General features: G+C 53.6%; 1 protein-coding gene across 1 annotated transcript in view; it reads right to left on the minus strand.

Moving 5' to 3' along the window:
• ATP2C2 (ATPase secretory pathway Ca2+ transporting 2) overlaps positions 1-26,693 on the minus strand; it is a 38,083-nt gene extending 11,390 nt beyond the window's left edge. The window contains exons 1-12 of the mRNA XM_047711336.1: positions 26,650-26,693; positions 20,856-20,945; positions 19,700-19,735; positions 19,541-19,602; positions 16,179-16,287; positions 9,214-9,363; positions 9,068-9,136; positions 8,629-8,704; positions 5,142-5,208; positions 1,293-1,417; positions 1,104-1,201; positions 283-384 (exon numbers count right to left, since the gene is read on the minus strand). Of these exons, the coding sequence (XP_047567292.1) occupies positions 283-384; positions 1,104-1,201; positions 1,293-1,417; positions 5,142-5,208; positions 8,629-8,704; positions 9,068-9,136; positions 9,214-9,363; positions 16,179-16,287; positions 19,541-19,602; positions 19,700-19,735; positions 20,856-20,858 (897 nt within the window). The 5' untranslated portion in view covers positions 20,859-20,945; positions 26,650-26,693. The remainder of the gene's footprint in view (positions 1-282; positions 385-1,103; positions 1,202-1,292; positions 1,418-5,141; positions 5,209-8,628; positions 8,705-9,067; positions 9,137-9,213; positions 9,364-16,178; positions 16,288-19,540; positions 19,603-19,699; positions 19,736-20,855; positions 20,946-26,649) is intronic.
• Positions 26,694-27,463: the final 770 nt, after the last annotated feature.

Raw genomic sequence — 27,463 nt, forward strand, 5'->3', positions numbered from 1 at the left:
GCGGGTGATACCGTTCTGATGAGTGACGAGACCAGGCTTGCTGTCGCACATTGGATGAGCACCTTCTCCAGGCAGGCGTCTCGGGGAAGCCCCTCCAGCAGGCAGGGAGGAGGACAGAGGCTCTAGCTCGCCACTCCCCTCATGTCCTCACCTGTTACTGGGACACGTGTCCCCTGGAGTGTGGCCCCGGTGTCACCCAGACCCAGCTGGCCCTCTGCTCGGAGGGAATCCCGTCCGCTCCTATTTAAGGTGTGTTACCGCCGCGGGGCTCCTGACACTCACCTCCACTAACCTCCCCACCGAGACGTTGCTGAACCGCTTCAGGACTTCCTTTGAGGGTAAGAGACAGACGGTGCCGTCGCCGTTATACCCAACTCCGCTGACCTGCAGGGTGAGGCCACAGGGACGATGTCACCATGTGTGGTAAGATACTCCCCCCGCAATTGTCCCATCATCTCTCTCCTGGGGGACCCACCCCAGGGACAGAATCCTACACACCAACAAGAGGTCAAGCATGAAGATGTCCCCGGCACGTGCACCAACAGAGGACGGCAAACCTGCCCTCAGGCGGCCAGAGGGCGGATACATAAGCCTTTGCAGCCCCCGAGATATGACACGACCACGCGGCCCTGTGACGGGGGTGGGGGGGACACCAAGGGAGCCAGGACAGACGACAGGTAAACCGAAGGGCGTGGGACCAGCCAGCCAAACTCTGTTTACAAAAACAGGCGCTGGCCCGCAAGATGTCACTGCGGACACCTTTGCCTGCAAGTTCTGCAGGACACAAAACGGCACGTTCAGGGAGCTTACAACTGTGCCAGAGCCACAGGGGAGAGACTGGAAAAACCCAAAAGGGACCGTCATGGTTCATTTATCACAGGCGGTTACGGGCAACTGTTTCTTTGCTTCTGCAGTACGTAATGAGCTTATTATTATAAGACAATCGCCAAAAATAAAGTTAACTCCCTTAACTTGCTGTTGGTAGCAAGGAAACCGTACAGTAACTCATTTTTGTTTCTTCTTGTTGCTTCCTGGAAGGTTCCGTGTACTTTTAGGAAGGAAAAGGTCTGTCTGGCACCGTGCACGGCGGCCCCGGGGCTCACCTCAGCATGGAGCCCATCGGATGTCACCAGCTGGGTGACAGTCATCTCATTGGCGGTCAGAGTCCCCGTCTTATCCGAACAGATGACATTGCAGCAACCTAGCATGAGACAACCCCAGGTCAAACACCGGGGCCGAACCGCCACCCCTTCCATCCCATATACAAGATCCCAACCAGCAGAGTCCCTCACCCAGGGTCTCCACGATGGGTAACTTCTTCACGATGACACGCTTCTTGGCCATCCGCAGCACTCCCAGGACCAGCGTAACCGTGACGACGATGGGCAGACCCTCGGGAATGGCAGCCACAGCCAGGCTGGATCAAAAGGCCAGACGGGTCACCTTTAACATAAGCACTGAAGGATGACATGAATCCCAGCTGGGGTCGCCAACAGTTTGACCCAGTGAGGCGTGTCTCTCACGTCCCCAGTGTCCCCATCTAGTCTCTGTTCCCAATTCCATGATGCACCTGTCTCCTCCGGCATCCATGGCTCTGAGTTCTCCTGTGGCAAAACCTGCTCCTGGGAACGGGCCTCCCCTATCAGACATCCACACTTTAGCATAAATTAGCCTCTCGGTGGCTTTGCCCCTTTAAGCACTTGTGCACTTAAATTACTGTCATTTATTAAAGAGAAAGGTCTTTGGATCCTTTGAAAGGCATTTCCAGAATTAGTAAGAGGGAAGTGGAATTTTTTGGTTCAGAGGGTCCTCTGAGTCCCCTGAATTTCACTTTTCACTGGTCTATTGTTTGGACACTTCCGGTAAGGGAGCCGGACAAGGAAATCAGGTTGAAGGAGGTGATGACAAAGCTGTGCCTTTGACTATTGTAGCAAAGCCATCTGGGCGCCTGTTCACGCCATTATTATCTCCAACTCTTTCTGTACCGTGGGACACACCCTCCCATTGCCAAGGCTGATTGCATCGGAAGAGAACACGTGACCCCAGCTGGGCCAGTGAGATTCTCTCTCAGGAATTTGAATTGGGGTAAAAAGGGTGGCTCCCTTCTCGTGGGCAGTTTGTCAACAGATGATGGGACATTAAGGAGGGGTTCTTTTTGCCTCAAATCTGGTTCCAGAACTTCATGATAGACTGGTTCCCCATTCCACACCTGCAGGCGTGGATGAGGCAAAGGGCTGGTGTGGGGCTCCCGACTGACTTCGGGTCAGTGGGGGAGACAGAAGAGTTTTGGGGCCAGACTGGAGAGGTTTGGTGCCTCGGGGCAGAGCCGTGGGGGAGCGTCGCCATCCACACCCCACCACAGCTCACCCTCTGCACCAGGACATCCAGCAAAACCCGGTAGGCACTCAGCAAATATTTGCTGGACAAACAGGGAGGGGTGAATTGAGGCACACCCCCAGTTCCACAGGTTCAGTTCCAGCCCCTGCCATAAAGCAACCGTCCCAATAAAGCAAGTAAATGAATCTTTTGGTCCCCAGTGCACATAAGTGTTATGTTTACACGGTACCGCCCTCTATCAAGTGTGCAAGACTGCCGTGTCTAAAAACCCAACATGTGTCATTTAATTTAGAAATACTTTGTTGCTAAAAAATGCTGACGATCACCCGGGCTGTCGGTACACCCTGTCACTGATCACAGGTCACCATAAAAAATAATAACAATGAGAAACTTTCAGGTACTATGAGAGTTACCAAAATACGACACAGAGATGTGAAATGACCTAATTCTCTTGGGGAAAATGGCCCAGTGGACGTGCTCAACACAGGCGTGTTACAGACCTTGATGTTGTGAAAAATGTAAGATCTGCAAAGCACAGAAACGCGGGGGAGGCCTGGCGCGTCCGGCGAGCGCTCCACGGGCGGGCTTCAGCGTCAGAAAGCCTGGCCGCGTCCCACGTGGCTGCCCTACTTCATCAAAGCTAAGACATGGCGGACGGTCAAGGGCACGATTATCTGTGCACCGCCCAGAAAGTAAAAAATGCTGCCACTTAATTAAGCACACGGTGCTCTTATCTGCTCGCCCGTAAGCAGCGGTCTGACCTCGGAGACGTTAAAGCATGAAAAAAGAAAGCGCGTCTTAGAATCAAAGAAACGGTTTGTGAACGGTGGCCCTCTTCTCCGGAAACAGCGGAGCATTCAAGGGCAACTTATATGAACCAAGGTTACTGAATTTGGTCAAGGGACTGTGCCCAGTTTCTATGGGGACAGCAAGAAGGCTTCCTAGGTTTTATGGCCCAGGCTGACAAGACTAGCTGAGCAAACACTTGCAGAGGGGCTGGGACGAGGACCTTCCCCCCATATGGTGTGGGCAGGGCCTTTCTGCATGTACTTGGATGCTTGCATAATAATAAAAAATTAATCCACAAACTAATAAAGATTAGCTCGGACCCGGAAAAGCGAGTATACTTTGGATCATCTTGGATGTCAGCCGAGGCAGGGAGAATTAGGATAAAGTGTTTAAAAGAACAATTCTCGTGTGACTTCTTTTCGAGAATCTCTTCCTCACTAGCTCTCCAGCTGTTTCTACCTTCTGACCCAGGGACTTTGAGCAGCTGATGCCACTAAGAATCTTCATCTTTTCAAAGTCACAAGGGAAACGGACAGAGGAAATGTCCTCTGAGTGGCCAGCACACCACGGATCTAGGGGGAGAAGTGAGGGGGCGGGGCTCGGAGACCGGGAACCAGGAGGGACCAGCAAATGGCCCTGGGGAGGGCGGGCAGGGATGGACATGGAGGCCTTTTCTGTTATTTACTTGGAAATACTGAATAGTTGTCTTGACTCATAGAAGTTTCCACAGTTTCTAAGATGGGGACGGAATGCACCGTTATTTGGGGGAGGTTCTTAGGTGTCATGGCTTCCGAGTGCTCTTATTCTGGGAGTCGACCCCCCCACCCTCCCCCCAAGGGCTCAGGCTCCTCTGTCCCTCCGCCACCACACCTGCCTCTGAAGGCTAAGTCACCTGAGCACTCCTGTCGGGCTCAGCCTTCTTCCCCGGCCCTGCCTCTTACGGGAGCCCCAGCTGGGTCACTACTTAGAGCGGCAACAGCCCCCCAGGGAGCTTGTCCGGAATGCAGAGCGTCAGTGCCCACCCCAGACCCGCCAAGGCAGGGCACCGGCGACTGCTCCTGAACAAGCTTCCCCCAGGACCCTTCCGTCCTCAGGCTGATGTCCGGGACGGCTCATCTACAACGACCCACTCTTCCAGGAGGCCTGTCCTGGCCTCGAACCCCACACCCCACCGCGCAGCCAGCTGCCCACGCCCCGAGCCCTCTGTGGGCTGCAGCCGGCTAGGGCTCACAGCCCTGTCCGCTCCTGGGTCTACGTCAAGAACGGACAACGCGGGACGCCTGGGGGGCTCAGTTGGTTGAGCAGCTGCCTTCGGCTCAGGTCATGATCCCAGCGTCCTGGGATCGAGTCCCACATCGGGCTCCTTGCTCGTCAGGGAACCTGCTTCTCCCTCTGCCTGCCATTCTGTCTGCCTGTGCTCACTCTCTCCCTCTCTCTCTGACAAATAAATAAATAAAATCTTAAAAAAAAAAAAAATAAAGAACGGACAACGCATTTCCAGTAGTAGTGACGGTCCAGCATGCCGTCTGGAGGGCTCTGATGGATTATTTAGAATCAGGAGGAAAGGGGCCCTCACCGGCTTGCTGTGTGTCCCCTAGCGGACTCCACTGTGTGGTTGTGCTCCTGGAGCCCAGCCAGTCCCTCCTGGTGTCCTCAGACGCCCACAGCTCAGTCCCACCGCCCACCATGGTGGGACGCTCCCGGCTGAACCCCTTCCCGCCTTCTCCAGCGGGCTCCGCCTCGTCTCCGCTCCCGCCGCTCGGAGCACCCTCCGTGGCCACCTTCCCAGGACAGGGCTCTTCCCACCTCCCTTTCACTCTCTGCAGTTGCTTCCTTCGTAGCCTTGACTGTGAGTTGTGATTCGATCAACGTTCACTTGACCCATTCGCACGTATTTTCCCCACCAGCCCGCAAACTGATTTGGCTCCCAACGAACCCAGGGCCGGGGTCCCGCTCCCCCGCCTGCCCACCTTCCCCGCCGCCCTGGCAAGAGCAGGTCGGCGCAGCGCCCTTACCTGACCCCGATCGTGAACATGCTGAGGAGCTGCTTGCCCTGCAGCCAGCCGGTGAGCATGATCAAGCCTGGGGAAGAGAAAGAAGTCTGCGTGAGCACGCGTACACTCGCACACACATGCGCACACACGCACCTGTGTGTATATCCTCAGACGTGCAACTGTGTTTCAGGCGCCGTCCCTGAGAAGAGTTCCGGGAATGTGTGCACAGACGACAAGTGAGAACCTTCAGTATCAGACCCACCCTCCTGTGTCTCTTCCAGACCAGCCCCCCCGCCAGAAAGAATCCTTCCGCTTTTTTAGGCAAGGACCAAGCCAGGTTAAGTTCAAGAGGGAAACGATCAGCCGCCCACCGGTTAGTTCCTCTCGGGCTGTTTGCAAATGTTTACAGGGGACTCCCCCACTCTCCCCGGGTGCCCCATGAGCGGGGACACCCCCCATGCTGTGGGATGTGGCAGATGGGCCTGGGGCTTACAGGGCTGTGTCCTGCCGTGTTCACCATTAACAAATTCCCTTTTCCCTTTCCTCCCTCATCATTTACCCAGTGGTTCCTAACAGCAGGCACAGTGCCAGGCCCAGGACACGCAGACCCTGCCAGAGAGGGACCCTCGGGTCAGAGAAGGGCTGGGAGTCATACTGGGACCCAGGAAAACATGCAGGCCATTCCGGCAATGGGGGAAAGTTTCCGTATCTGTCAGGTGGGGATAGGGCCCATGTGTTCCTGGAAGAGCTGTTTCAGGATTTAAGAGGCAACCATCCTCTCGAAGGCTCAGCACTGCTCCCAGCCCACAGCTACGACTGGGTGGGAGGGGTGGGAGGAGGTGGGAAGGTGGGCGGGGTCACCTGTTGAGCCTGAGGACCTGCTTCATGTAGGAGGAACAGGGAGCCAGGGCAGCCTGCACGCTGGGTGGCAGTGGTGTGTGCACGTGTGTAGGGGGTGTGCGTGTTGGGGGGTGTGACAAGATCTGATTTATTAGCTACCTTTTTTATGTGCAGCAGTTAGCGGCGGCAGGCAGATGAAATGTCGGCTGGAACCCCAGTGAATCCAGACGTAGAGACTAGAGGGGCAACTCTATCAGAAACAGGGGCGGGTGCCGACCCTGCAGCCCCGGATGCTGGGCCCCGCCCCTGCCCACAGGGCCCCTAAGGGCTGGTGCAGCGCATCACTTCCCAAACTCACACTCCGTGACTTTAGTCCACGGGCAGCTGGAAAGTGGCCCTGTGGAGGGTATTTACAGCAGGGAGCCTGGCAAACATTCCTCTCACGGGAAAGCTGGTTCTCAAGCACGGACCAGCCCGCCACGTCTCCCCTGCATCTCCCCCGTGGGCCCTGCAGGGATCGACGGAACCCTGTTCCAAAACTCCCACCCTCCTGGAACAGCTCTTAAAGTATCTGTTAAGGGCACCTGGGGGGCTCAGTGAAGCATCTGCCTTCGGCTCAGGTCATGATCCCGGAGTCCTGGGATCGAGCCCCGCATCTGGCTCCCTGTTCAGTGGGGAGCCTGCTTCTCCCTCTCCCTCTGCCCCTCCCTCTGCTCATGTGCGCACTCTCTCAAAGAAACAGATAAAATCTTAAAAAAAAAAAAAAAGAAAGTAAAAGAATACTCTTGGCTTGAGGGCTGTACAAAATCAGGTGGCAAACTCAGTTTGGTCCAGGAGTCATGGTTTCCAATGCTCATACTAGAGAGTAAAAGAGGCCTCCGGGAGGTGGTCCTCCAGGCAGCCAGGACCGCGTGGACCTTCTACTCTCCCAAAGACGCCTGGCCGATGTGCAGCCCCAAGGATGGCCAGTGAAAGGCAATGCACAGGTCTCTTTCCCCACTTGTGTCCATGACAGCCATCACGAATCTGTCAGTCCTCCTTGCAACCAAGGAGAAGCATGGCCTCAAAAGGCAGTCACAGCTCAGACCCCCACTAGTAGAGATCGGACTTGGCAGGTGAAGATAAAACCCGTCTTCCATTACGGCTCCAGGACAAAACAGGGTGGGAATGAGGGAAGAAGGCAGAGAGCTACCTCAAAACAGTGAAGCTAGTGATTTAGCCAATTCGGAGCACTTAAATCCAAATCTGAAATCTGGAGAGGCGACAAGATGCTGGAATTTTGTGAAGGGGTGCCCGAGGAAGAAAGGGCAAGCAGGTCTGTCCCCAGCACGACAGAATTGAAAGCTCTGACCCCAGACCACCTCTTCTCAGCCTCTCTGCTACATTTCCTACCTCTGAGAAGTTGCAGAGAAGTGCAATTCCCCTCCATGCCTTTGATCATACCCTGTGCTCTGCCTGGAATGCTTGGTTCCCTCTTTTTTCACTTGGCAAACTCCTACATAGCCTGCAAGACCCCGTTTAATGTCACATTCCCCTCAGAACCTTCCAACCCCCCTACTCAAGATTGACTTGAGTGTCACGTTTGTTCACATGTCTCTGTCTTACTGGCCTGGGGTCCTTCAGAGGGCAGAAGCTGTGTCTGATCCAACTTTGTAGCCCCCGACTGTATCCCAGTGACCAGCATGTCACATGACACTCAGTCAATGAGTTCATGCATCTGGGTGGCCCGAGGCACAACAGAAGTGCTTCATGGAGGGACGGCTGTTTCTCCCACGAGCTTTCTCTGGCTCCACAGTTTTAGGGAGACTCACTGGTCCCGCCTCTCATCACTGCCTGTGCCACGGGCCACGGTTTCTGGGTTCCCTTATGAACCCATCCACTCAACAAGTGTTGATTGAGAAAGAGCCCTGGGCCAGGACCCGGTGGATTCTTAAAGCTGGGAATGAAGACCACAGAATCAAAGCCAGAGCAGGAGATAGGAGGAAGCAGCCGGTGAAGGGGCCGGGGCGGCCCCATGGGGATATTCAGGCTTGAGACCCACAGTTAGGTCAGCAGCATCATGTTGGTGCTGCCTGCTGTGCTGCCAAAGGCCAAGGGGCACAAGCTCAGGCACAGACTGCTCAGTGGCCTAGGAATATGGCTGGTGCACTGCTAAACCACACCTCTCAGCCTCCTCTGAGGTTACATTGGGCACGTGACTCCATTCTGGCCAATCAAGAATGGGCAACAGGCCAAGGTGATGACCTCATGCCTTAAACGTTTCCCACACCAGCCTCTGCTCGGGCTTTGTCCACCTGCTGGATGAACAAGTAGGGAGAGCAGCCAGCCTCTGAGGACCAGGAGGGAGGGATAAGCCATCCTATGGGCGGGGCCTGGGACCCCCAGTTGGTGATTGGAGGGGACCTACCCAGAAAGCCACTCCATCAGGAACGTGCCCGTGGACTGTGGTCTGAGCAAGAAATACACCTTGACCAGGGAAGCCATTACAGTGTCGGGCTGCGCGGCACGGTTAACCGGGGCTGAGATAGAAACCTCTTGGCCCTATCAGAGTCTCTGGTCCCATCCCTCGGTCCTCACCCATGTCAGCAGCAGGTGTCTGAGAAACGGCCATGCCCACTCAGGACAGCTCCCCTCCGTCCCCTGGACCCAGTGCAGATGCCGTACTCACCAATGATGGCAAATGAGAAAAGTGTCAGTTGCTTCCCCAGCTTGTCCATGCTTTTCTGTAGTGGGGTTTTAGGCGTCTGAAAGGATGAGAACCATGGGTTTGTGAGACGAAATCCCAGGAGCGCCCCTCGGCTTCTGCCTGGTGTTCTTATATCTCGAGTGGAGTGACGAGTCCCCAGGGAGCACGCATATTAAAAACTCGCTGATCTCTACACTTGAGGACTGTGCATGTTCCTATCTGTAAGTTTAATCTTGACAGCAAGATGTTGTGTTGCAAATGTTGCAAAATGTTGTGCAATAAAAATAAATTTTTAAAGGCATGAAGAGTGTGAACTCATGTTAACCACATCATTCTCGTTGCTAAGGAGGGGGCAGGGCCGGTGTCAGTAGCCGAGAGGAATCGCAAACCCCAGAAAACCAAAGCCCCCACTGGCTCTTACCTCCTCAGCCTGCATCATCTTGAACACTTCTCCGAACTGGGACCTTTCCCCTGTTCCAATCACGACTCCCTGATTCAGGAGAGAGGTGCGTGAGGTCTGAAGCCGGAAGCCCACTGGTGAGGGCGGCCAAGGTCCCTGGGGCTTACCTGCCCCTTCCCGTACTGCACCAGGGTCCCCATGAAGACGATGTTGCTCAGAGTGGTGAGGTCCCCCCTGCCGGCCAGCGGGCTGTCCGTCTTACTGCACGGCTCGGCTTCTCCCGTGAAGCTGGACTCGTCTACCAGGAGATCTGTGACCTAGAAGGGGAAAAGATGAAGGATTCTGTCCCTTCACCCCAAGAATGGGTTTTAAAAGCACAGAATGGACCACCCTTACTTTGTAAAACTTCTCAATTGGGAAAAATTTCCTGTGTGTAAAAGATAGTGCCCCTGACTGCCCGGAATGAGGTCCGACCACTGGTCCCTAAATAGCAGGCAGGCATCTCTAGGCAGAAAGCGTCCCTCCGCTAGGACCTGGAGTTGGTGGTAAAGGACTTTTTACCTGGGTCACCTGCACTGACCTGGCAGGATATTCAAATGAAGTCTTTCCTGAACAAAGTAGATTCCCAGGGACCATCCCTGATACTGAGGGTCGTTTCTAAAACCTCGAATAAGGGGCACCTGAGTCTGATACAGAATTCAGGAACTTCAGGCATCTGTCTTGGGTGCATTGAAGAAAGCTTGTGTCTATGTTTAAATTTGAACATGATCTTCAGGTTCCGAGAAATCACTGTCATCTTGCCCATGGATCAGGATGACTGATCTGGCATTGACCGTGTCTAACGGGTGGTCCTGGAGATGCCTCTGGAGACGGCTGGAGCTGCTGGTCCCCGGCTACTCAGGCACAGATGCTCTTGCCTTTCCCGAACCAGGGTCTTCCAGAGACGCTGGCTCTGACGTCTGGTTTGGAAAGTAAACCAGACTGCCCTTGTCCGCCTTGGCCATGAAGTCACGGCCCATGAAGTCGTGATGATTTTCTGCCACTAAGAAATACAAATCTCATTTTGGAATGTAATGAAGTTTTGTTTTGTTTTGTTTTTAAATGTTGCCACAACTAAAAAAAAAAGACCAAAAAACCAGAAACAAAACCTTGACCGGAAAAGCACAGGACGGCACCTGGCCCCGTCATGCCCTTACGCAACAGACAGCAAGCAAAGCACACGTCGAAATCAGGGAACCAGGATCAGAACATGGCCTCAGAGGCCTCAAGGAACTGAATAAGCTTTGAATTGTGTAGCCCCTCTTGAAACACATGTCTCATACCTTCTATAACATTAGTTAAGGTTTTCATGTAATGTTCAACGTTAGAAAAAATCTTAGGCAACAGTTAACTTGGAATATACTTTTCAAAGCACCTGTGCCTTTCTCTGGACACTCCACGTCCTGCCCTCCCCGGAAACCCCCACATAAGCCATGTGCTTTGAGCCAGGTTATTCGATGACAGCCTAAGGTTACGTTAACACCAGACACCACACATGGGCACAGCGCACGTGTGTGCACACATACACACACACACACAGTGTGTGCTTTGAGCCAGGTTATTCGATGACAGCCTAAGGTTACGTTAACACCAGACACCACACATGGGCACAGCGCACGTGTGTGCACACATACACACACACACACACACCAGCAGAGGAGGAGGGAGGTACCAACAATTCCACAACTCCTCTGATGTGCTAGGCCCTGTGCCAAGCACTTCACAAGGCCTATCTCTTAGTCTCCACACCCTCCACGAAAGATGCTGTTGGTTTCTCCATTCTACATGTGGGGAAACTGAGGCATGGAGTAATTAAGTAACTTGTTCGAGTACCTTGTTTGAGGTTCTACAGCTACCTCAGAGCAGAAGCATGAACCAAGGCACTGGTCCCAGAAACTTCGCTCTTAACCATTTGGCAGAACTGACACAGACCCAGTAGGTGTCACTCGAGAGGTGAGTCTCCTGCAGCTGGCTTGCACCAGGTACGGAGGAGGACATATAAGGGTCCGGGGTAAGCTCTTCCCCTAAGGACCTTGTTATTTCGGCATAGAAGACCAACTCAGAGAAGCTGTCTTCCTACAAACTCACAAGACAGCAGTGAGATTGGCACTATTCAAACAGGGGCTGCTGAGTTCTCTACGCTTGCAAATTTAAAAATTTCATGGCCACCTTTTACAAAAATGCACACCGCCATGGGATCCCAGCCCCAAGGATGACAAGGGCTACCCATTACCTGTGCGATGCACCTGCCCCTCTCCTAACAGAACCCCCAGTGGGAATGGTATTGGGGTTGGGGATGGCTTCGTGCCCCCCCACCAATGTCACTTCCCAGTCTTCCTTGCAACTCAGTGTCCCTGCCTTTGGGACAACAGGACATAAGGAGAAGTCACCGACAGTCCTGGGTAGGATCTGTGACGGTGGCTGAGCTGACAGGCCCTCTTCCCCTTCTAGCTTCCTCCTCCTCCCTCTCTGGGCTTTCATTATAGTGGCTCTAGAAGCCGTGTTACAGGTATGGGGGGCGGGGTGAGGGGGCTGGGAGAAGCCCCGCCCTTTGTGCCACGGCGGAGCCACTGTATCGGCGTTGGACACTCCACTTCCGGTCTCTCATGACGAGAGAGGCGTAAATCCCTGGCCCACTGAAACCTCTCTCTCTTACTCTGTTCGCCGCAAACACAACTACCAACTGATCTGGAGTTTGTGGTTTTTTATCTCTAGGACATCAAGGGCAAGGCAGAGGACACAATGAAGGAAGAAATGGGAAGACGCAGTCACCCAGCACCACCGCCTGCCGACGCCACAGAGAGCAGAGCAGGCGGCAGAAATCGGCACCACAGCCCTGGCGAGCAGGGACTGAGTTTCCAGAAAACACTGTCTAATGGGACATGAGGATAATTTGAATAAATTGCATGTACTTGGAAAATCTGGCTTAGGTTTACAGTTACATCAAGTTTGAAGCACATCGAATTTGTACCTAACTTCGTTTGTTCACCTTGAAGTAATCCTGTAGTCAAAATGGTAATAATGGAAACACTGGGAAGGGAAGCCCTTCACTGACCAAGTCCTGGAGCTGTAATTATTCCAGTCTGATGTTCCCGCCAGACCCGGTCTGCTGCAGAAGACTGGGGAGTGGGGAATGGGAAGGTGGAGCACTTGGGCTGGGGAGATGAACGGGAGGAGGAGAGTTCCTGGGGAATCGGGGACTTGAAACGGGTCTTGAAGGATGAGCAGACATTTGCTGAGTGAATCAGGCAGGGAAGGAAAAGAAGGCAGGGAGGGGGACTGGTGATGCCTGAACTTGGTAATAACCCGCTCGGTCAAAGCAACTAAGAGGAGGGGGAGGTAAAGAAAAGTCCTCTCTCCTCCCAGTACCCCTCCAGCATTAACGGGACAGCAGCCCAGAGTGGTGAGCACGGGCACCAAGGCACCCTCTTTGGGGTACGGATTCTTAGGGTGGGGAGGGGGCGTGTGGTGGGTGCTGTCCCCGGTGCTGAAGCCATGGCGGGGCTGGAGAGCTGTTCCTGCCCCTGAGCAGCACTGAATGGAGGGGTGACAGGCAAGAAGACACGAGGTTTGGTCCACGTGGAGCAGAACAACTGTGGAAGGTGTGGCTGAACTCAGCTACATCGGAGATTGGTTATGAAGTTTGCATAGTACCTTATAAGTAATGAGGATCCAGAAAAAGTCTTGATCAGAGAAGAGAAGTGAGGGAGATCATAAAACCAAGTCAGATGTTGGAAGAGGTAGCCAGCTGCGCTGGGATGGGAAGCCTACAGTCCAAGAAACACAGCCCAAGTGAGACAGGAAGGCTCTGGATGAGGGCTGGCGGTGGGCGTGGGCGGAAGAGCCATCCGGGAGGGACAGGAGAATGGCAGTAAGCGGAACTAAGTGGGCGCGTGGAAGCGGGCAGAGGTCACGAAGACTCGGAGCCTATTCTGGTCTAGAGAACATCTGTCAACTAAGCATATTTAATCCTGAATATATTTCATTAAAGTCAATTTGGGATTGGCGGGAATCTTATAGCGCAAGGCTTAGTTGACACCCTGACCTTCCGAACCAAGACATGAGCTTTGACTCTTCCTCAGGTTCATTTGTTCTGTTTTTAAATTCCAACACCTTAATTTTGTTTTCCCACCCAGTGACACTGATCTTCATTCTGACCCCCAGAACTGTAAGGATCCATCGGCGTTGTCTTTTTCTTTTTTTAGAATTTTATTTGTTTATTTGACAGAGAGAAATCACAAGCAGGCAGAGAGGCAGGCAGAGAGAGAGGAAGGGAAACAGGCTCCCCGCTGAGCAGAGAGCCCGAAGCGGGGCTCGATTCCCGGACCCCGGGATCATGACCTGAGCCGAAGGCAGAGGCTTAAATCACTGAGCCACCCAGGTGCCCCCCATCGGCGTTGTCTTACACCACTCTGTATGTGGTCACTTGTTCCAGTTGCCTTAGGGAACGGATACAGGGAGGAAACCCAGAGGGAGAGCCAGAGAGCTAAAGGAAGTCAGAACAGCTGATCACAGCAAGAGAGCGCCCACTGCAGGCAGTGACGGATGTGGGCTCTGCAGCCCAAGGACCTGAGTTCAAATCCTCCTCCCCGACTCACGGCCGCATGAGCTCAGGTGGGCTGCTCAGTCTCTCCAGGGTTCTGTGTTCTTGTGCTCAAGTCAGAAAAATGAGTGCTGTTCCCTTAAGGTTGTGGGGGATGGAAGGAGGCAGTTTCTACCCGGTGGTGAGCACAGACCTGACTATGTATTTCTATATACACATTAGTTCTCTCCAGAAGAGAGAAAGAGAGAGGCAGGGAGTAAGGGGGAGTGTCTGGACCAAGAAGGAACAAAGGTGGGTGGGTGGGTGGGTGGGTGGGTGGGTGTGGGTGTGTGTGTGTATGTATGTATGTATGTATATATATATAACTTCTGGTGACCTCCCAGGCACCAGGTCAGCTGAGGGGGCAACCAGTCAAAGCACAGAACCCACACGATACCAGTGGGCACCCAGAGGAGGCTGGGCCTGAACCCAATTGAGGGCTCTGATCACTTCCTGCTCATACACAGGCAAGACGCCTCCCATCCCCCCACACCCAGCCAGCCTCCTACCTTGGAGACAAAGCATTACTTGGAGCCCTGACAGATCCCATTCATTACCCTTTTCATGCCAGAAGTGGGAAAGGAAGAAGGAGGAGCAGTGTCCCTGCTCTACTGGCTAGACCAGGTCAGCCTACCCCCTAGGTCTTGACCTTCGTTAACTATGGGGAGAGAAAATGTTTGCTGACCCCCACGCACAATGCAAAAAGCGCTAGTATTTGGGTGACTTATTTTACGAATGTTCCGGAACCTGCTGTTTCTTGGACTTAAAAAAGCTTTCCTAGGTCTCAGAGTGAAACAGCTGACACAAATATCCCACTGTGAATAAACAAAGCTATTGATTGTTCGGGGCAGTTGCAAAATACCAAAAGGGAACTCTGTAGTGTTTGTGCCTGGCAGTGAGGACGGAAAGCACTCTGTCCTGTGGACAGCGGGCACAAAAGAATTTAACATAAGCAGGACAGGAAGAAAACTCATTGAAAGAGAAAGTTGCTTGGGGTTAAAGCTGTTTCGGGGACTGTTGGAGAGCCGGGGAAGGGGTACAGGGGAGCCACCGCTGAGACGCAGTGACTGCTTACGTCACACCAGGCACGGGGCCGAGTGTGTTTTACGGGTTCTTACTTACTCAAGGTGGAACGAACGCTAGCCCCTTTCACAGATAAGGAAACTAAGGCCAGAGCACCCAATGCTTCCCCAAAGTCATATGCTGGACGGTGCAGCGCAGGGATGTGAAACCCAGGGCGCCCTGATTTCCAGCACGCGCCTGTCACTCCCCTGCGTCAGGTACTGCTCCGGGCCATCTCCATCTATGACATCCTGTAACAGTCATCCTACAGGCCTCATCACCCCCATCTTACAGGCAGGGACACAGGGGCACAAAGAGGTTAAGTAACGTGCTCCAGGTCACCCAGCTTGTGAAGGGCGGGCCCTTGGTTCAAACTCTGGCCGATGCCCTGCCCCAGGGCACCAATGACCTTGAGGCATGGACTCTGGGTAGCACCTGTGTCAGGCACATGTCCTCCAGACCAGCTACCCAACCCCCGGAACGCACCCCAAAGCTGGGGAATCCTTGCATCGGGAGGCAGAGCCCACTGCTCTGTGAACAGATGATGTCAGACTTCCTCGTGGGCGGGGCCTGGCTCCTCTAAGGGGACCCAGTGCCCTGGACTTGGAGTCAGATGCTCGTGCAGGGGTGTGGGGGGTGGGTAGCAGACGGTGAGGAATCCGTTCTGCTGCGGGCAGGGGTAGCGGCATGAGCCTAAGAGCGAGCAGCCCAGCCTGCTGGGGGAATCTGAGAGTCGGGCAGAGGGCTTTCAAAGGGAGTCTCTCTTTGCTCTTCCCTACCCGCCCCTCCACGCCATTTTCTTAGCTTGCCAGTGATCCTCCAGTTCCTAAAAACACATCCTCCGGAAAGAACGACATCGGGGAGATAGCCTGTGCCTAATCCTTTATCACTGAGAGCTTAAGCAACTCTTCAGTATTCTTGGAAGGATTCCTAAAATAGATGACCCCATCCACAGATCCCTCTGACCTGGACTTAGCCTTTCCTCGAGAATCCAGGATTATCTCCGGGACTGTGAGCTGGTGACACCAGGACACCCACAAAGGTCAGGGAAACAGCTTGCCACCCCCCGCCCGAGGTCTCCAAACCACACAACTGTAAAAGCTTGGGCTACGAGTTATACCTTCGCCGATAGGCTTCCCTGCTCATCGTTCAGCAATCGGACATCAGAGTAGCTGTTTCTAGAAACAACTCTTGCCCCATTCCTCAGCCCCAGCCTGGTTTAATTTGCTGTGGCAGCCTGCCGTAAGCCACAGACTCACGTCACCAAACTCTCTTAGGTTTTTACTGGAAATGGGAATAAATAATTCATGGATGCAATTTGAGGGGCTTTGTGTTTGCAACGAGCCGGCTGCCGACTTCATGCCGTCATATGTGCATGTATGTTTGTGAACACACGCGCGTGTGTGTTTGTGTGTGTGTGAGCACAGACCAGGACTCAGGACCCCTCACCTCAGTGAGACGGATGTCTGCAGGGATCCGGTCTCCGATCGAGAGAGACACAATGTCTCCGGGAACCAGGTCTCGTGCAAGCAGATGCTGGAGCTTTCCTTCTCTTATGCTATATTTGAAATGGGAAGAAGCAAAAAAGCACGCTGATGACCTCCTGTTTGCGCACACTTTTAAGAAACTTGAGGAAAGAATAGAGAATCACACTTTCTCTTTCAGTGGTGGACAAACCCTTGTGCCTTTATCCTATTTTTAATTCACATACCCTAAAAGACCTTTGGAAAAGCGTGTTGTTTCTGGGAGACCCTGGGCCTCGTCTGAAAAGTGGGGCTCCTATTCCTGTTTACTCTGCCTGGAAACAAGGCAGAACCACATGGACTCTAGAAGCTTCTGGAGGTGTAGGTCAGCAGCTCTAAAGCTTCCTTAATGGAGCCGGTAGCCAGCAGTGCCCCTGTCCTTGGAGAAGACAGCACTCTGGCCACAGAGAGCCATCTTCCGTGCAGAGCCAGGGTTGGAGTGGGGAGGAGCACCAAGTATCCGAGAGGCCTGGGACCTCCTTTCCCACCGGGCTATGACCCCTACTCCTGGCATGTGCTTCTGTGCACAGGTTCCAATGGCAGTCCCCCCTCCTGGGACACTGCTGCCCCAGCTGGACTCCTGCCCACCCCTGGCCCTCTTCGATTTGTCCCCTACCCAGTGGCCAGAGAGCTCTTAAAATGCAAAAAATCAGGTCACAACTCCTTCCTGCTCTTGCTTTCCATGACCTTGGACTCAAACTCGAAAGCCCTGCTAAGGCTGCTTTGACCGGGACCTCCCCACCCCATTCCTGCTGCTCCCCGTCTCAGGTCACCTGCCTTCAAACACAACCAGCTTTCTAGTCTCAAGGTCTCTGCCAACCTTGGACAGTGAAGAGGACATTCCCCTCTTCTTTGTTAACAATTCACTCGTACAGACAGCCACCTTTCCCCCAGAGCCGTCTGTCCTAGGCAGGGAGTCCTGAGTGACTGAGACCATCGGGGAGATCCCATCCCCTCCAATGACTGGTGTGGGCCCAGACACGTTCCATAGCACTGGTTTTTGGGACATGAGTGGACATTTCTTGGGGGCTCGAGCACGAACACACACACACACACACACACACACACACACACGACCTCTTCTTCTGTTGGATGTTTTCACATCCGCCTCTGATGCCCGGAGCTGCGGCCTGGGTCCAGGGAGCACGGAGGGAGGCAGCCAGAGTCCAGAGCCAACAAGCCACAGGTGGCAGAGTGACAAAATCAAAGGACCCCTTCCTCGGTGCCTTCGCAAACTAACCAGCCACGTGGCCCCCTGACCTGAGATCCCTTGCTGGGAGACGACTCAGTTTCTCTGGCCTGAGCGGCTGAGCTGTCCCCGTGGCCGGAGCATCCACCAGAGATTCACCTGCTGGTCCCTCCTCTTCCTCAGGTCTCGATCGAAATGTCAGCTCCTTCCCACATCTCCGATCAGCGCAGCGCGACCAGCTGCTCTCGGGGGCCGCTCCCACTCTTCCACCACGTGCTGCTTCCTCTCTGGGAGGTTTTCCTTGGGTCGGGGGGGCCATTTTGCCTTTAGTGCCCCTGCCGCAGTCCAAGGTCGTCCTCCTTTCACTTCATCTTTGGCCTCCCTAGGAGGAGCGTGAGCGCCCCAAAGGCCAAGCCCTCGCCTTCTTGTTCGGCCGTGTAACCCCAACACTGTTTCTTCTGGCACACAGTAGGTGCTCACTAAGATGCACTGAGATCACGGACAATGGGGGGGCACCCGGGAGGGGCCCGCGCGGCAGGCATTCCTTCTGGCTCGCCCGAGAGGCCTCAGACACCGAGGCGGCCGCGGCTCACTTCAGTGTCCTCGCCGCCTGCCGGCCGCCACTGTCCTTAACCCTGAAGTCATCTTTGAGAAGTGACTCCCGGGGCCATCAATAATGCATACCACTCACCTGAAAGGCCAAGACTTGATATCTAGACTTAAGATTGGATCATCAAATCACATAAATCATTTACGTTTCCGTTTGTCCATACGCTGACATCACACATCCCATGTCTGGATTTCTGACAGCCTCGCTCATCTACTTACTGAGCCCAGACATGTTTAGCGTCCCCGCCGAACCTTCCAGAATTGACTCAGCTTGTCTCATGGTTCCACATCGTCCTCTTTTTGTCTCTGTTAGTCATTATTCTCTGCCTTTTATTACACACACACACACACACACACGCACACACACACGTGCCCCTTGCTTGCGGGCTCCTTAAGAGGTGGGGCTCATCCCATTAGATCTTTCTATCCCCCGCCGTGGGGCACAGCTGTACCATTTACATCCAAATATAGGTTCTTCCCTGAACATTGCCTTTCAGGAAACGGTTACCATCAGCTTAAACCCTTCCGAAGCCCCTGGGGTCATGAGATACGTTCAGTTACTGCCTTTGGAGCGACACGTGGCTAAGTGGGAAAGACCCGTGGCCCCCGACCTCAGCAGAGCTGGGCAGGGGAGGGGAGGCAGATGTGGACCTTTTCTGAAATCCGTCCATTCCTCTAAGGAGAGCCGCACGTGGATGACCTGGGAAGTACACTGGGAATTACACGGAGGAGAAGTCGGGCCCCTCGGTGTGGGCGGCTTCCCTTCCGCCCTGGCTGTGCACGAGGGCAGCCACCAGCCCCCCATGGGCTACTGACGCTGAGTGAGAAGAACTCACTTCCCCCATCGCCCCAGCCACACCCAAGTCCTCAGGGTCCTGTGTGAGTACTGGTGCCATACTGGACAGTGGGGATTACAGAACATCCCAGAAAGTTCGAGTGCACAGCACTGTGGTTTGGTCCTTCCTTTCTCCTTTTTAAACAGCTGTGGTAAGGGCTGTGGGGTAACAGGAGGTGCCGTGGAAACGTCCAGGCAGGAAAGAGGCCGGCGGGACTGCGGGGCACATGCCCGGAGGTCACCCTTGCACCACCTCGCCCCGCAGCCCAGCGGCCCTGCATCGCCAGCCCCTCCCTTCCCCTCCCAGAGAATCTTATGCAACTTCTGAATGTAGGAAAACTGCGCACGGCTTTGCACACCATACCATGGGTTTCGTGGGCCGCCCTCTTCCCAAAGCCATTCCCGCCATCTGTGGCCCCGGCCCAGGCACCCTGATTAGACCCTGAGAGACTCGAGGCCCAGAGAGGTAGAACGACAGGCCCAAGGACACACAGGAATCTCCTGGCAGGGCAGACACCAACCCCTGGAAAACCCTGGAAAGACATGGTCCTCCTCCATCATGCTACCAGGGACACAAACTTGGCCAAACTTTTGCCAAATTCACCAGTGCACCGGCTCCGATGAACCAGAAAGTTCCAGGGAATCTCTGACTTACCATTTACACTCAGGAGGGACAAGCTTGGTCAGCTCCTCCAGGGACTTCTCCGACCTGTACTCCTGGCGGCAGCACAGCGAACACCATAATCAGGGGTGGGAAGTCCGCACCGTCACACCCGGGCTACCCTGACCCAGACCTCGGGAACTAATTACACACCTGGATGAAGGCGACGGTGACCACGATCAGCACGGCCTAGGGAGCAAACAGGGAGGGCAGCGTCAGCCCCCAGCTGTTGGGTGAGTGAGTGAGCCCATGGACAGTAGGGTGCAGCACCCCACCCTTCCAAATTTCCTTTCTTCTTGCAAACCAAGCCCACGGAAACCTACAAAACAGATGACCCCCCCACCAAAACAAAAAACAAAAAACAAAAAAACCCCAGAAAAATCATCCCAAATTCTGGCATTCAAAGTTTCACATTTTAGGGTAATTCTAGATTTTTCCGCATAGACATACAACACAGGATCCTATGGTATAGACGTATTCTTTTACAAACTGCCTTTTCACACGCTGTATGGTAGACATCATTCCACCTCAGAAGGTACGGATGTAGCTGCAGCCTTCTAAACAGAGGAGCAAACACCATTGCTTGGAAGGAGCCTGATTGTGTATTTTAGAAGAGCCCATGACAGACAGAGGGAAGCAAGAATGACAGTCATCAAAAGGTATTCAGGAAGAGCCAGAGAGAAAAGGTCATATAATGTAAGATTCCATTACATAAAATAGCCGCAGAGGACAGAGAGACAGAGAGTGGACCCAGGGATGCCGGGGACAGGGAGGGGTGGGGAGGGATGCTGGGGGAGGGCCTGGTGATGGGGGGGCAGCTGCCTTTGCCAACCATGGAGCATTTCAGCTCTAGCTAGAAGGGAATGTGCTAAACGCCACTGGATTGTATACTTCAAAATGGTTATTTTTTTTAATCATGTGACTAAGGTTTTAATTAAGAAAACCTTCTTTTCAAAAAGGTGCTCAGCCGTTGTGTCTGGAGAACAGCTTACAAAGGACGCCTCTGGGTAGTGCACGCACAGCAGGGTCACGGAAGAGGGGTTCACTGCAACACTGTTCCCAACAGCAAGGAACTAGGAGCCCCCGTGTATCCACCGACACAGCGATCGATGGCAAAATGACCCAGGACATCTCCACAGGCGGGACAGAGAAGCACGAGGATTTCCTTTCCTTTCTTTCTGCTGTATTTCCTGTTTTTTCTCTACAGCCACACTCTTTTTTTCTTGCCTAATAAAATGGGCAAAGACTCTGTAAGCCCCTGGGCAGTGGGGTCTGGGAGCCGGTGCTGCCCCCACCCACCCTCACTCACCATGGCGATACTGACGGCGTCCTCGTACTCCTTCGTGAGGACGCTCACCAGGGCGGAGGCTAGGAGCAGCAGGATCAAGGGGTTCTTAAACTGCAGAGAGAACACAGGGCGGCGGGGGTGGCAGTGGTGGGGGGAGGTGTTCTCTGCTTTCGGCCCAGGGCTGGGTTTCCAAGCCAGCAGGACAGTGAGGTTCTCCTCCACCCGAAATCCCACCCGTGCAGTTTCACGGACACTGGCTTCCTGGGGGACATCCTACACTGTGCCTGTCTGGACAGCAGCCCTGGCCCTGCCTTGGAGTTCTTGGTCTCATCCTACCAGGTCTTCGCGACACACCAGGTCAGGACACAGCCCCTCTGGTGGCCTGCCAGCTCTGGTCCAGCACGGCCAAGGGGTCCCCTTTGCTACGTCAGCTCCCCAATGCCATGTGTCCCAATCACACCTACGTGCCCCTGGGGGCTCTAGTGAGGTCCCTCCTGAGAACCAGTATCACAGAAACTTCCCGAAAGGATTTTTACTTTATTGCTTTATGTATCTACTCCCTCCGGTCACAGATCTATTACACAGTAGTTCATGCTACAGACAACTGAAAGGAAACATAACAACAAACACACAAAAAGAGGAAGACAGAGAGTGGACCAAAGATCAGGATCAAAGTAAAAGTTAAAATATCAGTGTGCAAGTCCTGTTTTCATGGTTTCAAATGGGCTGTGCATTTGGCCTTGAGCTTCCCAGCAGCCAAGGCAAAAAGAGGAATGTGTTCAGATGTGTGATTCATGCTGCTCACGAGAAAAAGCATGACATGACACTGGTTATGTCAGTGTGGAGCAAGGAGGGACTGAATGCCCCTTACTCCCCACCCCAAGCTTGCTGTGCTTTATCTCCTCTGAACGAGGGACAGGACATTTTGCGGGCAGCTCACCAGCAGCCCCGACTTAGCTGCACCGTCTATTCTGAATCCTCAAGACTGAGCAACTTGGGGCACCTGGGTGGCTCAGTGGGTTAAGCCGCTGCCTTCGGCTCAGGTCATGATCTCAGGGTCCTGGGATCGAGTCCCGCATCGGGCTCTCTGCTAGGCAGGGAGCCTGCTTCCCTCTCTCTCTCTCTCTCTCTGCCTGCCTCTCTGTCTACTTGTGATCTCTCTCTGTCAAATAAATAAATAAAATCTTTAAAAAAAAAAAAAGACTGAGCAACTTGAAGACATTCCACCATCTGAGCTACCGTTTTTCTGATTGCATCAAGAACTTGAAACATGCATCAAAGTTTCAGATGGACCTTACTCCATTGGCTACAGGCTTCTCCCTAAGGGTGAAGGCCTCCATGTATAATTTTGTGGACTCTGTAAAGCGTTCCATGGGCATGAAGTCCCAGATGAAAAAAAGGTCTTAGACTCAAACGGTGTCAGGGACACATCACCCAAAAGCAAAGGGCAGGGTTTGTTCTGACTCTGCTTCAAACAAGTCAACTATAAAAAGGAGTCTTTGAGGCACGTGGGGGAAAACAGACGGTGGACCCAGCACTTGAAGTGGCCCAGGCCAGTGAAGGAATAATGGTACTAGCGGGACAAGAGTATTGTTGTTACGGTTTAAAAAAAAAAATGTTCTCTAATGATAGAGATACACAGCGAAGTACAGGTGACAAAAGGATTCAGCATCTAGAATTTGTTTTATTTTTTTAAAGATTTTATTTATTTATTTGACAGAAGAGATCACAAGTAGGCAGAGAGGTGGGGGGGGTGGGGAAGCCGACTCCCTGCTGAGCAGAGAGCCCGATGTGGGTCTCAATCCCAGGACCCTGGGATCATGACCTGAGCCGAAGGTAGAGGCTTTAACCCACTGAGCCACCCAGGCGCCCCTAGAATTTGTTTTAAAATGCTGCAAAAAAAAAAAGGGGGGGGGGAGGGAGAAAAGTGGGAAATGGACAGGTAATTATTGAAGGTGCATAATGGGCATGTAGGGGTCATTATATTATTCTAAGATTTTTTAAAAAGCTTTGGCCAGTGAAGCCCCAGTTTCGGTTCTGACAGCACCTGACAGCGCAGGACATGGGTGGGTCTGGGGCAGCTGCAGGGGGAGGGGCTGCACTTGGCGCTGCCTGGCAGAGCTCACGCCAAAGCCACAAGCACTCATGGGTGGAGGCGGACACACCCTTTCCTCAGAAGTCCAGGGAGGATGAAGTCCAAGAGCAGAGGGATATGTGAGCTCAGGAAAGCCCAGCGGAGCGGGCATCCCGTCTGGGGCACCTGTGATAAAGGACCACAGCCTGGGGGCTTAAACAATGTAGGCTGATTCTCTCAGTTCCAGAGGCCAGAACTCCAAATAAAGGTGTTGGTAGGGCCAAACTCTTCCTGGAGGCTCTGGGAGAGACCCTTCCCGCCTCTCCCAGCCTCTGGTGCTGGCCCACCATCCGTGCTGTTCTTGGCTTGGAGACACACCCTCCGGTCTCTGCCACTGTGCTCACATGGCCTTTTCCTGCCTGTGGGTGTCTCCATGTGTCTCCCTCTTCTTATCAAGGACATCAGGGACAGGATTTAGGGCCATCCTAATCCAATAGGACCTCATCTGAACTAAGTCACACCTGCAAAGACCTTATTTCCCTTTTTCTTTTTTTAAAGATTTCATTTATTTGACAGAGAAATGGAGAGAGCAAAAGCAGGAGGAGTGGCGGGCAAAGGGAGAGGGAGAAGCAGGCTCCCCACTGAGAAGGGAACCCAACGTGGTGCTCGATCCCAGGACCCCGGGTTCATGACCAGAGCTGAAGGTAGACACTTAACCAACTGAGCCTCCCAAGCACCCCAAGACCTTATTTCCAAATAAGGCACTATTCAGAGTTCCAGGTAGACATGAGTTTGAGCGGGGCGCTATTCAACCTAGCACAGGAGGAAAAACACCTCTGTCCAGCAGAGCTAAGAGGAAGATTTCATTTCGGCCCTGAGCCCACCACAGACTTGCCGTCCTGTTGGAGAGAAGTGAGGTGAGAGGTACACAAACAGGGACCGAACCCCCAGCATGCACCAGGCACCTGACTTCTCCAGTTCAACTTCTGAAGCTCGGTTATCCTCACGTGACCCCGGCTTCTGCTGCCTCAGGGCCTTTGCACTCCCCCTGCTTCTGCACATCATTCCTCTAGACCCTCCCACAGCTCCCTTCTTTACTTTTTTCAGGTCTCCGCTCGAAGATCAGCCCTTTAGGCACCAGTCAAACGGCTCCCCTGAGCACACAGTCCAAAATAGCTGTCCTGTGATCATTTCCTAGCACCTGTCCTGACTCGTCTCTCCCCATCACACTGACTGCATGATGTATTATATAGGCAGCTGTCTGTCTGTCTTCCCATAAGCAAAAAGTTGGTCTGGCTGCTGCTCTCTGAACAGCTCAAGTCCAGGAACATAAGCATTTATCTAGAATGAATGAGTGAATAAAGCAGCAAGCGCCCAGTTTTAGGTGGGGAAACTCAAGGCTTGGTGGGGTGAGAGCTCCTACTCAGGTCACAGAGCAGACATCAGCACTAGGTCTGTCCTCCCTCAGGTGCAAGTCCTCCTGTCCAGGTCACTTCCACAGTGCCACCTGGCTCCCTGCCCTCCCCTCCCTTCAGGCTACACCCACCCAGGACTCTGGGAACACCAGGTCTATTTCTGGACAACAGGCCCCTTCAGCCATGGGTTCAAGGCTAGCTCAGGGGGGCGCAGTCCTGGCTGGGACCCCTCTGAGTGCTGGGACCCAGTGCTGGTCTCTGGCCAGGCCTAGACCAAGAGCCACCTTGAACCCCAATTCCAATCCCATAGGCTCAGTCCTCTCCTGAGCTGGACCTGGACATTTCTTCAATGCTGACGTCACCAGTACCCCCTCCATCCCCATCTTCAGACCATCCCAAGCACCCATCCAGTCGGTGTCATCCAACACAAGTGAGTCACCATGAAATCCAGCAAACAGGTGCCAGACCCAACGGGAAGGCCCTGCCACAAGCCACATGGGCTGCTCTGGCCATGGATGGCCAGATCCTCCCTGGCTGGGGGCCCTTCTGAGCCCACACATTCAAGGGAGACAGGCAGAAAGGGGTTTGCAATAGGAACAAGAAAGCCAAGTGACATTTTCCTGAGCATGTCCCACGTGTCCTGCTCAACGCTACAGCTGTACCAATTCTTAGGCTCTTCCTAAACCATTGACACAGGTACGGTTCAGTATCCCTGCTTGAAAAATGGGGACCTGAGGCTCTCAAAGAAACTCAACTGCCCACAGGTTCATGTAGGCTAGCTGGATCCAACACCTGTGCTCTCAAGCATTACGCTTCCGTCAGGGCCAACCAGGAGACATCGCAGGAGGCACAACCATTATCCAGTCCTTAACATGCGTTAAACTGTCCGCTTCTCGAGCCAAACTCAGAATGGTGGGTATATATTAGAACCATTTTCTAGAAAGGGAAAGCCGGGACCACTTCTGGAAAGGCCCTGGCTGGCGTCTGTGGGAGTGTTAACAGGGCGGAAGGAGGAAGAAAGTTGGCTGTGGAAACAGGAGAGTGTCCTGGAGGTAGGGGCAGCCAGAGCAGGACTGACCGAGGCCCAGCGGACAGAAGGGACACGGTCCATTCCCACCGCCAGCGTCAGCCTGCTTCCTTGAACTCCAGCTTCCAGGAGCCAGGGCGGCAGCTTCCTTCCAGCCCGGGGATTCCGGGAAGCTTTCGGGCTGGCCAGAGTCACCCGCGCACCCAGAAGCTGAATTTGGTGCCAAGTGCATCAAGGAGTCACATCCCCCGTGAGCAGAGACCTGACTGATGAGTGGTGAGAGGAGGGTAGAGCGCGAGGATGCTGCGAGGAGAGCTGTGATTGGTCCCCAATCAACCAATCACCGAAGCTTTACACGCTGAGCCAATAGGGGGGCTGCTGAAGCCTGCGGCAGTTCGGGGAGCACAGAGCGGAGCGGCAGGTGTCAGGGATGGGAGGGACTTCAGGGGGCCACACGGGGGAAACCGAGGCAGTCTGAATGTCCTCCGGTATCTGGGGTAATCAGCCTGTGAACTGCGGTTTCTGAACGGATACTGGGTAGGTGGTGGGGGTGCTGACTTCTAGACCAGAACTTGTGCCAAGTGTATTTCAAATTTTTCTTTCCTCCCCCAGTGGCTATAGGCATCTGAGTTCTGTGCCATCCACCTGGCACGGTGGCAGCACCAAGCGGCGAGGCGAAGAAGGACAGGGGCTCTGGAGCTAGCGGCCTGGCTCTACTCCCTAGCATGCCACTTACTGCCGTGGGCACCAGGCTCCAGCGGCCAGGCAGACTACAGGACAGCCAGTTAAATTTGAATTGCTGATAAACGAGGGACATTTGGCGGCGGGGGGGGGGGGGGGATCATTATGTCCCATGCAACACTTGGGACATGTTTATACCAAAAAACTGTATTTCTTTGGAATTCAAGTTGAACAAGGCATTCTACTTGCTAACCCTAGCAACCCTACACAGCCTGGGGGAAATATTTCAACTCCTCTGCTCACCCTCATCACCTCAAAATGAAGAGGAAGATGAAGGGAGTTAATGCTCACTCGCTCGGCATGGGGCCCAGCCTGTGAAAACCCTCTGTGAATGTAACAGCTCTCATTCACGGTCACGGCTGCCTGGGTGATTCGAGATCTACTCATGGCCATGCATCCTGCTGGCTAAAACCGGCCTGCATGAGCAGGGAGCCTTCTTTATCTTGGTACCCCTGCACCCCAAGACTGGTCCAAGGACACCCCCGGTCAATATTTAAAGAATGAATGACTATCCCACCCCTCTGGCTTGCACTAGTTAATGCAAGGAATGGCACCTACCTGATCGAGATATTTCTTCCACACGGGTTCGGTGTTATCAGCGACAAATTCATTCCAGCCATGGACCTGTCTCCGCTGCGACACCGAGAACTCGGACAGCCCATTTTGTAAGTCCACCTGGAAGGACACGGGTAAGCACGGGCTCACCAGTGGGCCCTGAAGGACCAGGGAGCCCACCTCACGGAACTCCCGCTTCGGAAGCCGGCCACTTACAAAATCGACCAGGAAATTGGGCTGTCCACCAAGGAGAAGGAACTTGTTCAAAGACCCCGAGCAAATAGCAAGAGAGAGAGAAGGAACACCCACATTCCAGTTCTTTCTTGCCCTATAATTACTGCAGAAAAGACAACCTCAAGCCTAAATTTCAACGAGTGCGGCTGTAGCAGGAAATCCCAGAAATGTAGAAACGCTTATATTTTCTTCTTTTAAAAAAAAAAAATGGGCCTTGGGAAACTGAAATGGAACAGCAACTATGCACAACAGGATGGGGATTCCTCAAAATATTAAAAATAGAACCTTCACATGATGCAGCAATTATCCTTCTGGGCGAATAGATACCGAAAGAAGTAGGTCTCGAAGGGATGTGTGTGCAGCACTATTCACTCTCTTCCCCCCCCCCCCAAAGATTTTTATCTATTTATTTATTTTAGAGAGAGAGAGTGTGTGTGTGAGTGGGAAGGGGGAGGAGCAAAGGAGGAAGGAAGAGGAGGAGGGGGAAGAATCCCAAGCAGATTCCCTGCCGAGCATGAACCCCGACCACGCGGGGCTGCCTCCCATGACCCTGAGACCCCGACCTGAGCTGAAACCAAGAGTC

Source organism: Lutra lutra, chromosome 17 (genome assembly GCF_902655055.1).
Source record: "Lutra lutra chromosome 17, mLutLut1.2, whole genome shotgun sequence".
NCBI lineage: Eukaryota > Metazoa > Chordata > Mammalia > Carnivora > Mustelidae > Lutra > Lutra lutra.